This window comes from Hyaena hyaena, unplaced genomic scaffold (assembly GCF_003009895.1).
Source record: "Hyaena hyaena isolate Hyena2069 unplaced genomic scaffold, ASM300989v1 scaffold_206, whole genome shotgun sequence".
Classification (NCBI taxonomy): domain Eukaryota; kingdom Metazoa; phylum Chordata; class Mammalia; order Carnivora; family Hyaenidae; genus Hyaena; species Hyaena hyaena.
The window spans coordinates 1,186,993-1,201,934 of record NW_024080840.1 but is presented as its reverse complement, the minus strand read 5'-3'; the positions used below and the strand labels follow the sequence as shown (position 1 = coordinate 1,201,934).

The following is a 14,942-nucleotide window of genomic DNA, read 5'->3' as shown; positions in this document are numbered from 1 at the left end:
ACAGATAGCAACAGTAAAATAGTGTGAAAAGAAATGTATCAAAATGTTGACAGTGTTGGGCTTTCAGGATCATGGTTTTCTTTTCACAATTTTTCAATGGAATTAAAAAAACTGAGTTATAATTTTTATATGTAGGAAATAACCATATTAATAACAACAAATAGCAAATCCAAGGGAGGAAAAGCAGAGAAGGCAACAGTCCTATAGTTTTTGTTTATTCCATGAGAAAAAATATCAAATGTAAACAAGATAAACTTGGTTTAAAAAGATTGAGAAATGCTTTTAATTCATACAAATTTTCATCCGTTTAACTCACTTAAGAATTTTCTTTACCAAAAAATTCATCTCAAATTTATCTTGGATAGGAAATGGTAACTGAAAGAAAACAAAGTAACTAGAGTCCTCAGAATGTTAACTATTCATGCACAAGCATATAGTCTTAAACTTACAAGACAATGACAATGCAATGTGACAAATGCTTTTATCTACATATGTAAAGGTACAATTGAAAACTGGGTGCATAGGGGCACCTGGGTGGCTCAGTTGGTTAAGACTTCAGCTCAGGTCATGATCTCCTGGTTCATGGGTTCAAGTCCATGTGGCTCTGTGCTGACAGCTCAGAGCTTGGAGCCTGCTTCGGATTCTGTGTCTCCCTCTCTGTCCCTCCCCTGCTTGTGAAGGGTCTCTCAAAAAATAAACAAACACTAGGGGCGCCTGGGTGGCTTAGTCGGTTAAGCGTCCGACTTTCGCTTAGGTCATGATCTCGCGGTTCATGGGTTCGGGCCCCGCGTCGGGCTCTGTGCTGACTGCCAGCTCAGAGCCTGGAGCCTGCTTCGGACTCTGTGTCTCCCTCTCTCTGACCCTACCCCCTGCTCACACTGCCTCTCTCTCTTCTAGAAATAAATAAAAAAAAATTTTTAAAAAAAAAAAAAAAAAAAAAAAAAAAAAAGAACACCGGGTACACAGATTAAGGCAGTGAGGGAAGGGATCATAGGGACCCAGGGGATCAGGAAACAAAAACTCAACTGGTCCTAAGTATAGGGAAAGAGAAATGTTCAGAAAGGTAGCCTAGAAACATATTTTCCTTTAGAAGATATGGAAAGTCACTAAAAAACTTTAAACAAGGAAGACAAGATTATATTTAGTATTTTTGGAAACCTACCTTTGGTGGCAAATGAGAGTTTAGTAGAGACAAGGCTATAGAGATTTTAAAAATCTACTTGAATAAGAAATATGGGGAAGCTGAGCTCGGGTAATTAAAGGAAAGATTAGACAAGAGGAGATTTTAAAAAAATAGCTTATCTGTGATTTATTAATTATGAGAATATTACAACTATTAATTATGTGATAATTAGGAGGGGGTGGCAGCCTAAGCTTAAGAGAAGTCTATGACGGAGTAAAGATTTGGGGATCACTGGCATATAGGATTCTTTATTTAATATTAAATCAAAGTTTGAGGTTCTTGATATAATAACTACTTCAAATAATTCTAAATTTAAATCCATGGTTTATTACTGCAGATTGTTAATTTTACAAATTTCCATTAAGACTATAATTTTTTTAGGTTTCAGAATTTCAATATAGGATCACTTGCTTTTATAATTACAACAGTGCAGTAGAGAAGATTTCTAAACACTTTATATCTAAACCAGATAGAGATAATTGCAAGGGCAAAGCCACAGGACAAGCCTGAGAGGTCTCTACCTCAGCTTCCGCCAGGCTCAACCAGTTGTCAGAGAATTAAACTATGACGCCCTACATCATTCATAGCATATAAAGAATTATTGACTTTGCTTCTCTGTATGGATCTAGAATGTTACCAGCCATACACCATCCTTGAGTAAATAAAGGAGTTACTTACGTCATTCTCTGTAGATCTTAATTCTGTTAACACTGTATGTACTTGAGGGTGCATGGATTGAAGGGCAAATGAGAAATTACTTCAATTTCTTTGTCAGCTTTGATCAATCAGTTCATTATTTTTATAATATAGATAATCATAAAAAGTTGGCTTCCTCTCTTTCAACATCTTTCACAAATGAGAGAACTGAGAGGGCAAGAGGAGTTCTAGATACTCGATAGTCTAGCCTTGGGGTCCTTACTCAATGCTTATTTGATTTTAATCACTGGTTAGAAGCATAACACTTAGCAATGGAAGGGAAGCATAAGTGAACTCATAAATATGGGCCACTGATTAGTCACAGATGGAAACAAAAAAGCAGACAAAATAAATTCGAAAGCGCCTGGTACCACTAACAAGAGGAACAGAAAGTTACAGAACTGTGATGGCCCTAAGAAGACACGATACCACAGCAAACTGAAACAAATGATGTTAGGAGTAGTCCTAGAAAGCCAAGATTTAAATCTAGTCTTTAAAGGAAGCTTAAAAATGTAGCAGTCCCTTCCCACACCCATCAGCAAGAAGGTATCTACTGTTTGAAAAAATCTGATGTCTCAATATTTACATTATGTTCATTAAAAATATGAAAAGTGTGAATAACAAAGTTTTAGTGATAAACCTTAACATCTCTTCACCAGACTCTACAATGATCAAATTTGCCATACTTGCTTCAGTTCTTCCCATTTTTCCTTTTTTGAAGCATTTGAATGTAATTTATGCCACTTATCATCAAAGAAATTCAAATCAAAGCCACAGTGAGCTGTCACTTCACACACATTAGAATGGCTATTATCAAAAAAAAGACAGTAAAAGAAGTGTCGATGATGTGGAGAACAGAGAACACCACCGTACTGCTGGTGGTAAAGTAAAGTGGAGCCACATTGGAAAATAGTATGAAGGTTCCTCAGAAAATTGAGGTATAATTATACCCTAAGATTTAGCTATTCCACATCTGGATATTTATCCAAAGAAAATAAAAACACTAATTCAAGAAGACATATGCATCCCCATGTCACTACCACATTATTTACAATAGCCAAGACATGAAAACAACATACGTGTGCATTGATGTTTGAATGGATAAAGACATAATAGATTATTACTCATCTATAAAGAAGAAGGAAATCTTCCCATTTGCGACAACATGGATGGGCCTCAAGTGAATGACGTTAGATGAAATAAGTCAGAGAAAGACAAATACTGTATTCATTTATATAAGGGATCTAAAAAGCCAAAAACACAAAAAGAAAACAAAAAAATACAAACTTGGAGATAAAGAGACAAGAGTGCTGGCTGTTAGAGTTGGGGATAGGGTGTGGATGAAGTAGGTGAAGGGGGTCAAAAGGTGCCAACTTCCAGTGGTAAAATAAGTCAAGTCATAGGGATGGACTGTACAGCATGGAGACTATAGTTAATTATACTGTATTGTGCATTTGAAGGTTGAGAGGAGAGTAAATCTTAGTTCTCATCACAAGGAGAAGAATTTGTAACTCTCTGTGGTGATGGGTGTTAGCTAGACTCACTGTGGTGATCAAAGTACAGTATATACCAATACTGCATCATGATGTTGTATTCTTGAAACTCAGATAATATATAGGTCAATTACACCACAATTTTAAAAAGGTAAATTATAGATATTATGTCAGTTTTACCACTACATGTCAGTATGCCTTTTTTTTTTTTAAATGAGAACACTGTTTTACCTAACTGTAATGGCATTATCAGTGTTATATTGTTAAGAAATCATCATAAAGCCACTGTGTTTGTGATCATCTTCTTACCTTTGGTTATACTGAACAATGTCAGTCTTGGTGTGATTTATTAACAGGAATGTAGCTGCTCCATCATGATAATCTGAAAATCTAATAACTGTAGAATGTTCAGCCAAATTAACCTCTGCTATAATACCTCCAAGCTAGGAAAAGAAAAAAGAAAACATTCTCTTATGTGACTGTTTTCCAAAGAATACTAACCAGTAACATTTAATAAGACTATTCATAACTTAATATATTTTTGATGATTAAGAAAGCAATTCAGGATTTTCTTCTGCATGTGTGGGAAACCAGGAACTTCCATCAGTGGGTACAGGTGGGTCAGATTCCAGAGGTGGCACATGCTAGTATTCCGGGCACTCTAACTTCCTGGTTAAGAATTAAATTGTTTTATGTCTCTGTTTCCTTTTAGTACTTTTTCCTTTCACAAAATAGAAATGTTTGTTCATTTTTGGTGGAAGGGGAAAAAATCAGACATACAAATAAAATCACTAATATATAATAGCTTTTCTAATCACACTAGTAAGTATATAATAGCTTTTCCAATCACACATAGACACACAGACACACACAAATCACTCACCTCATTATCCAGACGCAATAAAATACAGTTTTCTTGCTTGTTAAAATGTATCTTTTTGGGAGGGCCTTGATTTCTTTCAACTTGAATGAGGAGTGCATTAGAAGCATCCTCAGGCCAAAAGGGAACACACTAAAACATATATTACAAATATTTATTTTTCTTAAAAAGATTTCATCATAAAGATTTCATCATTTTAACAAAACTATCAGAAGAAACTTAAATCCCTTTCCACGATGCTCTGGCTATTGGGTTGCTTAGCTAAACAGCCATCAACTGCCAGCTTAGAGATGGGTCACCACCTGTGGGCACCGTGACAGGTGGTAAGTTGAAGAGGTGTGGTTAAGGGGAGGCTGGCAAAGGGGCTTCAACGTGGTCCAAAGATCTGGAGGAGGGTTGAAAAGTCAGCATGTAAGCTGATCTGAAAAGCAAGTGACTGGTTTAAAACAAAGGGTACATTCAGTTCCTAAAAGTCATAATCAGGTTGTACACATCATTTGGTAATTAAGCAGTAGCCAGAGTACACACAACGGTTGTATTAGGTCATGTATGAATCCAAAGTCCTGGAAGTCACATAAGAGTAAAAAAAAAAAAAAAGTAAAGGATTTATCTGAAGTTTACATTAGGAAACAGACTCAAAATCTTAAGGAACAACATGAACATCGGTGATCTGGCATCCAAACTGAAAACAAACAAGAGACAGTGAATGTACCCAGAGAGAAGACCAGACAACAGAGGCAGAAGAAAAGAAAAGAGCTGGAGACTAGGAAAGGAAAACCAATGTTGTCTGTAAACTGTTTTGTAAATGCTGTCCTACTGTGATAAGCTGAAACCAGACTGGTAACTTCACATATTTCAATGAGACTGTTCATGTTGTCATTCTGGTCATCATGACATGACCTGCAGCAATGCAGGAGAACCTGGATGTTAAAATCAAGTGCCTTGGCTTGTTAAAGTCCATTTTATTCAACCATAAGAGCAAATTAATAGAATTAGACGGGAGACAGGGTTAAGGCTATAAGAGGCTTAGGATGTTACCAACCAGGGCTTTTTACAACCTCAGAGTAAATCATCTCAAGCAGGATGTATAAAAGGAGCCCACACAGACAAATAGTATGACTGCAAAACAGCAAAGACAAAGATTATGAAGGCAATTGGGAAGGAAACTAAGCTTCAAATAACAGCAGAACTTTCTTCTAACGTGGAAGCCAGAAAATGGTGGAGTAAAATCTACACATGTTGAGAAAAAATAGAATTGATTAGCAAGAGAAATTATCATAAAAGATGATGATAAAAACTTTTATGGATAAACACAAACTAATGGCATTAGCTCCAAAACAAGCTTTAAAGGAAAATCTACAGAATGTTATGTCAGAATGATACCAGCAAGATGGTTTGAAAGCAAAAAGGAACAGTGAATAAAAATATCAAGTACTTCTCTCATAATCCTAACAGATTTACAAAAAACTTCTTCAAAGTAAAATATTCCATCAATCAGTCTTTTTAGAAAGCTTTTATCCCGAGGTCTAATAGCTAAAGATGGAACAGAATCAACATTTCACTAAGTTACTACTGTCTTCTTAAACTGGCTTAACTTACTCTATAAAGGCATTCTTAACAGCTTTATGGAAAGAGTAAATCATTTCCTACGCTTTGCTGCATTTATACCTTATCTAGTCTTCTGCTGTATTTTCACTGTTTGGTTACTAGTTGTTAAATATCTATTTCCCTTATCAAGCAATACATTCCTAAGTGACAAGGTTTGGATTTTAAAAATCAAGTATACAGAGACTGGTACAAATAAAATGGGGTGTGGGGGCCAATTAAAATTTTACACAGTGGTTTCAGGTACCTAACTCCAAGTAAAAATGAAAATCCAAAAATGTACATTTTTGAAATTCATCTACCCACCTGCTCTAAATCGAGAGAGAGCCATTTATCATTTCCCTCTTCAGCCACTGATATATGATACTTGCTTTTGTTTTCAATCATATAAAAAGGGGTAAAAGTCACAATTCTGGTGATGTTAAAACTGCTGAGGTCTATAGTGACACCAACCTAAAGGGAAAAAAATTAACATTTCAAAAATTGTTACATTGTCACATATCCTAATAAAAATTAAGTAGTTGATCTAGTTTAAATAGAAGTTTCTTGAGGAGCAAAGAATGAACTCACTTGATACTCCATTTTCTGGCCTTTACATTTAACAGCTCCATGACTCCCAACAGTATCAATTGAAAACTGATCTGACAATTCACTATCAGTTACCATAAGCTGAACCTAGAAAAAATTTCCAAATACATTACAATTTAGATATGTTTAAAAATTCCTATGTAAATTGATAATTTGCTTGCTAGCATGAATACTACACTAATGCACTAAACATTTTTGCATACTAAATTTTAATATTTTAACCTAAAACATGTAAGTGTTATTTCTAACCTGTTTCATAGTATTCTTCAAAACTTTAAAAAAGGAGTGATACATAGCTCAGGAAAAAGGAAACTTTAAAAAAAACTTACATACCTTATTGTTATTAAAAAAGTGCTTTGGTTGAAAAGAAAAGAGAATGGGCTTTTTGTAATTAGGTGGATGCTTTCGATGAATTCCATCTGCTTTATACTGTAACATTCGACCAGTTTTATTGACCATCCAATAAGGACTATGAAATGCGACAACTGTCTGGCCAATATTATAGGTTACATGGATAGCAATATCTAAATCAGTCTTTTCTATTTCTGTAACACAGGTAAAATTGATGAAACTAATATCCTGCTGATTAGGTGTTATATAATATTCACTTTTCCAATCATGATTAAGATAGTCAAGTAATTTCAAATGTAGTCTGGCTTTATCCAACTGGGCAGTACAAATATGGGCTGAACGTCCTTCATTGAGAGTATAAACATTATGCTCAATCCCCTGTAATAAAAAAAATACAGTAAACTTTAAAATGTGTCAGAGTAATAATATGCCCCAGACCTCTCTTTAATGATTGCAAATGCCATAAATATAATACTTTTTAAATACCTCTGAACAGGTCAGAAGACATATGAGTCTATGACCCAATATTCTACGACTTCTATTTCTAACTCTACAAAATGTGTAAACTTCTAGAAATCATTAGAGATTTGAATGATCATATTTGTAAAATGGTCTAAATCATCAACTTCAAAGGACTACTATGAGGATAAAATTAAATAACATAATGAAAAACTATGCTGAAATAAACATTATAAACACTATAATTAGTAAAACATTAGGGGTGCCTGGGTGGCTCAGTCGGTTAAGCGTCCAACTTAGGCTCAGGTCATGATCTCACAGTTCGTGGGTTCGAGCCCCGCATTGGGCTCTGTGCTGACAGCTCAGAGCCAGGAGCCTGCTTCGGTTTCTGTGTCTCCCTCTCTCTCTGCCCCTCACCTGCTCTCACACACACACACACACACACACACACACACACACACACACACTCTCTCTCTCTCTCTCTCTCTCTCTCTCTCTCTCAGAAATAAATAAAACATTAAAAAAAGGTAAAACATTAAAAAAATCTTATCCAGTAGTGATTTTAGTTTTAAAAACAAAATAATGCAAAATGAAAAAAAATGACAGTAATCCAAAATAAGCAATCCTGATTCCCATTTCTGCTTTTTAACAATCCCTCATCACCCATGTCCAATCACTGTTTATGCTACACCTTATGTCTAAAAACTGTTCATTTCTCTCTGCCTACCCTTCCATGACTTTATTAGTTCATGTCACTGTGACCTCTCACTTTAGAGTCTCTTAACCATTCTTGTCCCTTGTAACCCTCCCTTCATACCACAGCTAAATTGTCCTTCTAAACATTTATCGTATCCTTTGGAAACTAGCAAATAAAATGTGATCCCTAAAAGTACCAACTTCAAAGTCTTTAAGAATGGAACATTCATAGATAGATGGCTCATCACCAGTTTTTCCATCATCTCTAACCTGATTCCTTCCTGTTATTAGAACATAGGAATCTCTTAAGATTTTAAATTACTTAAACCCAAATAATGCAAATTACTGACGTCTGACATGTTAGTTAATATTCCACAAAATAACAACAGTAGTGGTTGGTGGATGTAACAGAGGTAAATAAATTGCAAACGTGTGCCTGTCAGGCACTATGCTAGAAGTTCTTTGTATGCATTATCTAATTTGATCTTCCCCATATCCCCATCATGCAAGTTTTATTAATATCCCTATTTTATAGACTAGGAAAAATGATATAAAAAGATAATACAACTTGCTTAAAGACATAAAGCTAGTAAATCAAAGAGCTAGGATTCAATCTCAAATCTATTGGAGAGCAAAGTACAAATTGTTGACCACTATAGTATCTGCCAACCATATGGAAGATCCTTAAACCCCAGATCTGTTAACTCTGCCCCCTCCCAATTTATCAGACAAGTATAAATATATAGTAAATCCCAACAGTTATTAATAGACCACAACAAAAATAATTAATAGACTACAGTAAAGAACTACCTTCTTATATTTGGTAAGCATGGCAAATAGAATGTTTACTTAAAAACTTAAGATGGAAAGATCCCTGTTACAACAAGAGAATCAAATGTAATCTGTTAAAACAAAAAGTACTTAAAAGAAAAAGCATCTTTATAGAGCATAATCCTCTTTTTAGAAAACTTAACCTGAGGGGAGCCTGGGTGGTTCAGTTGGTTAAGCGTCCGACTTCAGCTCAGGTCATGATCTCACGGGCCTGGAGCCTATTTCAGATTCTGTATCTCCCTCTCTCTCTCTGACCCTCCCCTGCTCACACTGTCTTTCTCTCTCTCAGAAATAAATAAAAGAACATTTAAAAAAAATTAAAAAAAAGAAAACTTAACATGAGAGGGGTGCATGGGTGGCTCAGTTGGTTAAGCATCCAACTCCTGCTCAGGTCATGAACTCCCAGTCCATGAGTTCAAGCCCTCATGGGGCTCTGTGCTGAGAGCTCAGAGCATGGAGCCAGCTTCAGATTCTGTGTCTCCCTCTCTGTCCCTCCCCCGTTTGTGTGAGCACCCACATGCACGCTCTCCCCCTTAAAGAGTAAAACATAAAAAATTTTTTTTAAATACTAGCATGAGACTAATGTAGGCTGCTATTTCTATTTGTTGAATATTTTAATATTATTTTAAGACTAATTTTCACACTTGTTTCAAAAGTTAATGTCCATCTTTTAAATATATAATAAATGAGATACACAAGCAAGGAAAAGATTAAATGTATACACACAGGCATACCTCAGAGATATTGCGGGTTCAGTTCCAGACCACAACAATAAACCAAATAGCACAAGAGAGCATGTCAAATAAATTTCTTGGTTTCCCAGTGCATATAAAAGTTATGTTTACACTACACTGTAGTTTATTAAGTATGCGATAGCATCATGTCTAGAAAACCATGTACACACCTTAATTCTTTATTGCTAATAAAGGTTAGCCATCATCGGAGCTTTCAGCAAGTCATTATCACTGATCATAGATCATAACAATTAATAATGACAAGTCTGAAATATTACAATAATTACCAGTGTGACAAAAAGACATGAGGTGAGCAAATGCTATGGGAAAAATGGAGTGAAAATACTTGCTTGACATAGTGTTGCTATAAACCTCAAATTTGTAAGAATCTTTCTCTGACAAGTGTGATAAAGTGACGTATATCTGTATTCTAAACCTGAAATGATAATTTCACCTGAAGCACTACTTTCAGATGATGTAATTACAGGCAATTTTTATTATCTCTATTCTCTAAATTTTCTAGTAGAAACATAGATTATTTTCATTAATGATTTTTAAAAATTTTTAATGTTTAGTTTTGAGAAACAGAATGGCACATCACATTTGTGCATGTAACTTATATTTGATTTAGCAGCCATATTTCTAGAGTAAATCATGGAAAAATATATTTTTTTAATAACCCTCTTTTTATACAATATGATTGAAGCATTTCTTTTCCATTTGAAAAACATCTGGACTACCCATTCACTGGTATATAATTTTTATGGGAACATTAAACATTGTTTTGTTGCTCATAATTTTAAATAACCAATGCTACAAAATCAAAGACAGAAAGGCATCAAAAAAATTCTAGAATACCTCTATATAATAAGCAATTTTGTAAGGAAGAAGATTTCGGAGCAGGATAGGCGGCCACAAATGCAGTATGTATGGTAAGTCCCAACCATCTTCTGAATACACTGAGAGAGATGCCAAATTATCTTTTTCAGGGACAACATTAATAATAAAGGGTTTCTTAGTAGTGTTTATAGATCTACATCTCTTCTTTAGAAGAGTGCCTTCATTTTTAATAATTTCTTCAAAGTCAATTCTTTCACACACTTGATAGTCCTCATCATCTGGCTTCAGAGAAAGAGGCGATCTGTGTAAAGGATTAAACAATGTTTTAAAATGCTTTAAAAGAAAACAAATTACATGATTACTACTTTGGAACAATGAAATTACATCACTTCCTGCTCTTGTAATAAATTTTTATATTTTCACATTCTTCTGATAGACCAATAAATGGATATTTTCATATCTTAACTTTCATTTTTAATTTTTTTTAAAAATTGTTTTTAATGTTTTATTTATTTCTGAGAGAGAGAGAGAGAGAGACAGAGAGAGAGACAGTATGAGCAGGGGAGGGTCAGAGAGAGAGGGAGACACAGAATCTGAAACAGGCTCCAGGCTGGCAGTCAGCACAGAGCCCAACACGGGGCTCGAACCCATGAAACGTGAGATCATGGCCTGAGCCAAAGTTGGAGGCTTAACCGACTGAGCCATCCAGGTGCCTCCATATCTTAACTTTTTAAAAATTAATCAAATTATTTGGCCCTTAAGAGGAGAATATTTTTCAGTGCACCTGGGTGGCTCAGTTAATTGAGTGTCTGACTCTTGATTGCACTCAGCTCATAATCTCTGTTTCGTAGTTTGAGCCCCATGTCAGGCTCTGTGCTGATTCTACAGAGCCTGCTTGGGATTCTCTCTGACTCTTACTCTATTTCTATCTATCTCTCTCTGCCCCTCCTGAGCTCATGTTTTGTCTCTCTCAAAAGGAATAAACTTAAAAAAAAAGTGTATTTTAAAAAAGGAGAATGTTTTTCTTACAAATTCACTATCTTAAAAGTTTACAAGACTGGGGCGCCTGGGTGGCTCAGTTAAGCGTCCGACTTCAGCTCAGGTCATGATCTCACAATTCGTGGGTTCGAGTCCCACGTCGGGCTCTGTGCTGGCAGCTAGCTCAGAGCCTGGAGCCTGCTTCAGATTCTGTGTCTCCCTCTCTCTTTGACCCTCCCCTGCTCACGCTATCTCTCTCTCTCTCAGAAATAAATAAAACATTAAAAAAATTTTTTTTAAAGTTTACATTAACTGGCTTCTTACAGAAAATATGTAATCCTATAGATCATATATACAAAGAAAACATATACAACTATCCACTGATCTGCACATTCAACTTAAAAAGTTGGCTTTCATGGGGGTGCCTGGGTGACCTGGTCAGTTAACCATCTGACTTTGACTCCGGTCATGATCTCGTGGTTCTTGGGTTTGAGCCCCCCATCAGGATCTGTGCTGACAGCTCAGAACCTGAAGCCTGCTTCAGATTCTGTGTCTCCCTCTTTCTCTCTGCCTCTCTCCCAACTCGTGCTCTGTGTCTCTCCTTCTCTCAAATTTAAACATTAAAAAAAGTTTTTTTTTAAAGTTGGCTTTCCTGAATATGTGATCCTCATCGAAAGTATATGTCACGACTGAATTCATGAACTAAAAACACATTTCCACTGAAAAAATAATTATCACCTTTTCAGTGTTAATCACATGAAAGCTTTCAATAGATACTTAACTGCTGAAACATTGGGGACAGTTGCAGAAGTGGTTGCAAGAAAATCATATATGGTTAATCCTTATATTTAAGTATCACATTCTGTTTACATTTCAACTGTATTTTAGGTTTAATCATTTTTCAAACCTAACATGCCCAAACACTTAAATATTTTTATACTTATAAGACCAATCACCTATAATTGTGACACTAACCCCTGCAGATGAACTTGTCCATACTATCTCCAGCCTAGATTGTCTGAAACTCTAGTCCTGAAGTTTTAAGTATCCATCACACACTTTTGTAATAATGTCTGATGGTGACTTAAATTTGCTAGATTGAACTCTCAACTGTCCATACCCACTTCTCGGTGTGTTCCTTTCAGGGAACTTCTAACTACTAGCACTCTGGACTATAAAAATGATATTAGACTTTTCCTTCTTCCTTGACATATACATAAATCTAATTATCTGTCAAGTCAGCTATCAGATTTAATCTATTTATTTCTACATTCTCTGTAATTTTCATTCTCTTTTCCATTCTTACTTCTAATACTTGAAGATATAAACCTTAATTTTCTCTAAGTTAAACTAATGCCAATAAAGTAATCTGGATTATCAAAACTTTTATTGGACCCATGATTTATGAGAAGATAAAACTGGAAATAAATCATTCTTTACTCTTAAGAGATCGCAATCATGTGGGGGGTGTAATGTTAAAAGAAAACTACTGCATTGTGATAGAAAAAAAAGTATGTACACAGCAGGGGGCATGAGAGTGTGGTTGACTTTCTAGACAGTTGCAGAGCCTTTTGCAGAGGTGAGAATTTTGCTAAAAAGCTCTGTTCTGAAGAGAAGGCTTGCATTAGCGAAACATGCAAGGTTAAGCCAAGCTTAAGAAATGAATAGGAAGAAAACACCAGAGAAAAATGATCATTGGTGAGAGGTTCTGAATGAGAAAAGCGAAAGGTTCTAGAACATAAGGGCACCAGATGTTCTAAGAGAAGAAGGAAGAAAAAGACGACATGAAAGATAAAGATGGGGTGCCTGGGTGGGCTCAGTTGGTTAAACATCCGACTCAACGTTGGCTCAGGTCATGATCTCCCTGTTATTGACTGTAAGCCTTGCACTGGCTCTGAGCTGATGGCACACAGCCTGCTTGGGATTCTGTCCCTCTCTTTCAAAATAAATAAACTTGAAAAAAAAAAGATGAAGATAAAATTTATATAAACGAGGGAGCAAGTACCTCAATATGAACTTAAACTATGTTTCAAATGTTACATTACAACATGCATAGGACAATCAACTCCCAATTATTCTTTACAGACACATATAAACCCTGTGCTTTCAGGCCTTCTCACTTTTATTCATGCAATTCCTCCCAGTTAACATTGCCCTTCCCTGCTAATTTATTTTACCTTTAACTCACGTATCTCACCCAGGAGTCTATCATTAAGACCTTCTTTGTTTTCTGTAGTTTTCTGCAACTCTAACTCTTCTGTATCTCTACAAACCACTGTTTGTTTCCTTCTGTATTTACATAATGTGTCCATCTCTCAAGGGTAGTAGCTATGCCCAATTCATCTTATTTTTGGTATATGTGCTGCTGAAGCGAGCACGCCCAATTCATCTTAACATCCCACACTAGCACCTTATACACAAAGCACTTGACGAATATTTTTTAAATGATTAAATTTAAGAATCAGTGTATTTAAATTCTCTAGGGAGAGGTAGCCATTTGTTAAATCTAAGACCTCATATCTTAAATGTAAGCATACCTACATCTCAGAATTAGACAAATATCTAATGAGAAATACAAACTGGTTCACCACTAATAATTTTAATTAAGATAATTAATTTCCATTTGACAAATTAATATTTTAGTCTTGAATAAGAAAGTGTAAAAATACTCTAAAAGCCTCTTTTATGAACAGAGTCACAAAATATACAGAATAATTTATTTTAAAAAAGCAGAATGCCATTAACTTTTCTCACTCAAGGATGAAATGAGTTTAAACTTTTTACAGAAATTTTAAAACATATCCTACGTGCTGTCTTTAATCTGGTCTTGTAACCCACCCAAAATCTTCCCTAGAACAAGGCCGGATATTGTAAACAACTATTCTGTTGTTCTCCCAACAACAGAATACCTGCCCTCAGCAAGTCTGAACTAAGCAATAAAACACTCATTAGGGCTGAAGGTATAAGCATAAAAATACTCATTAGAATTAGCAGGTCTACTAACTGAAAATGTGCCTAAAACTACTAGATCACTTTCTAAACATTAGGGAGCCAATCTTGAACTCCAGCATGGATCAGATGGACTAGAGGCAGAGGGTATTTCGGCACTGCTTATAGTTTTGCCTCCATGCTTCCATAGCACAGGTCTGAGTCCAGGGCTAGTGTGTGTTCTGAAATGGTACTTAGACAAACCACAGTGCTTACGCTCAGGAAGGTATTACTTTCCAAGATAGTTCTATATCCCTAAAGACATTATTTTCAATTCCTTATTATATAAATATCCTGAGTATCTATGATATTAATCCTATAATTCTAAGACTAATGCATCAACAGCACTTTATAAGAATTTTACCTATAAGATTTCGTATCAAGCTTAATCTAATTTTTAATACTTAAGATCAATGTACTATATATCACTATTTATAATTCTATCAACTGAACAATTAATATATAGGTAAAAAGATGAAATAATGTTTCTAAAAGGATTTTTTAAAAATTCTATTCTAACAAATTTTAAAAGTAAAACTCTCTTCATAATAGTATATTTAAATCCAGAAGCTAACAATCAAGCTCAATTCATCATTTTCTAAAAAATCATGAATAAATGA

General features: G+C 35.2%; 1 protein-coding gene across 4 annotated transcripts in view; it reads right to left on the bottom strand.

Annotated features, from left to right (window-relative positions):
* The window catches only part of VPS13A (vacuolar protein sorting 13 homolog A), a 228,593-nt gene that overhangs the window by 58,414 nt on the left and 155,237 nt on the right, over nt 1-14,942 (bottom strand). For all 4 annotated transcript variants that reach the window (XR_005530230.1, XM_039242171.1, XM_039242174.1 and 1 more), the window contains exons 47-52: nt 10,375-10,657; nt 6,779-7,174; nt 6,428-6,532; nt 6,164-6,310; nt 4,256-4,384; nt 3,682-3,815 (exon numbers count right to left, since the gene is read on the bottom strand). Coding sequence is in view for 3 of the 4 variants with exons in the window: in XM_039242171.1 (XP_039098102.1) it covers nt 3,682-3,815; nt 4,256-4,384; nt 6,164-6,310; nt 6,428-6,532; nt 6,779-7,174; nt 10,375-10,657 (1,194 nt within the window). In the remaining variant the exon portion in view is untranslated. The remainder of the gene's footprint in view (nt 1-3,681; nt 3,816-4,255; nt 4,385-6,163; nt 6,311-6,427; nt 6,533-6,778; nt 7,175-10,374; nt 10,658-14,942) is intronic.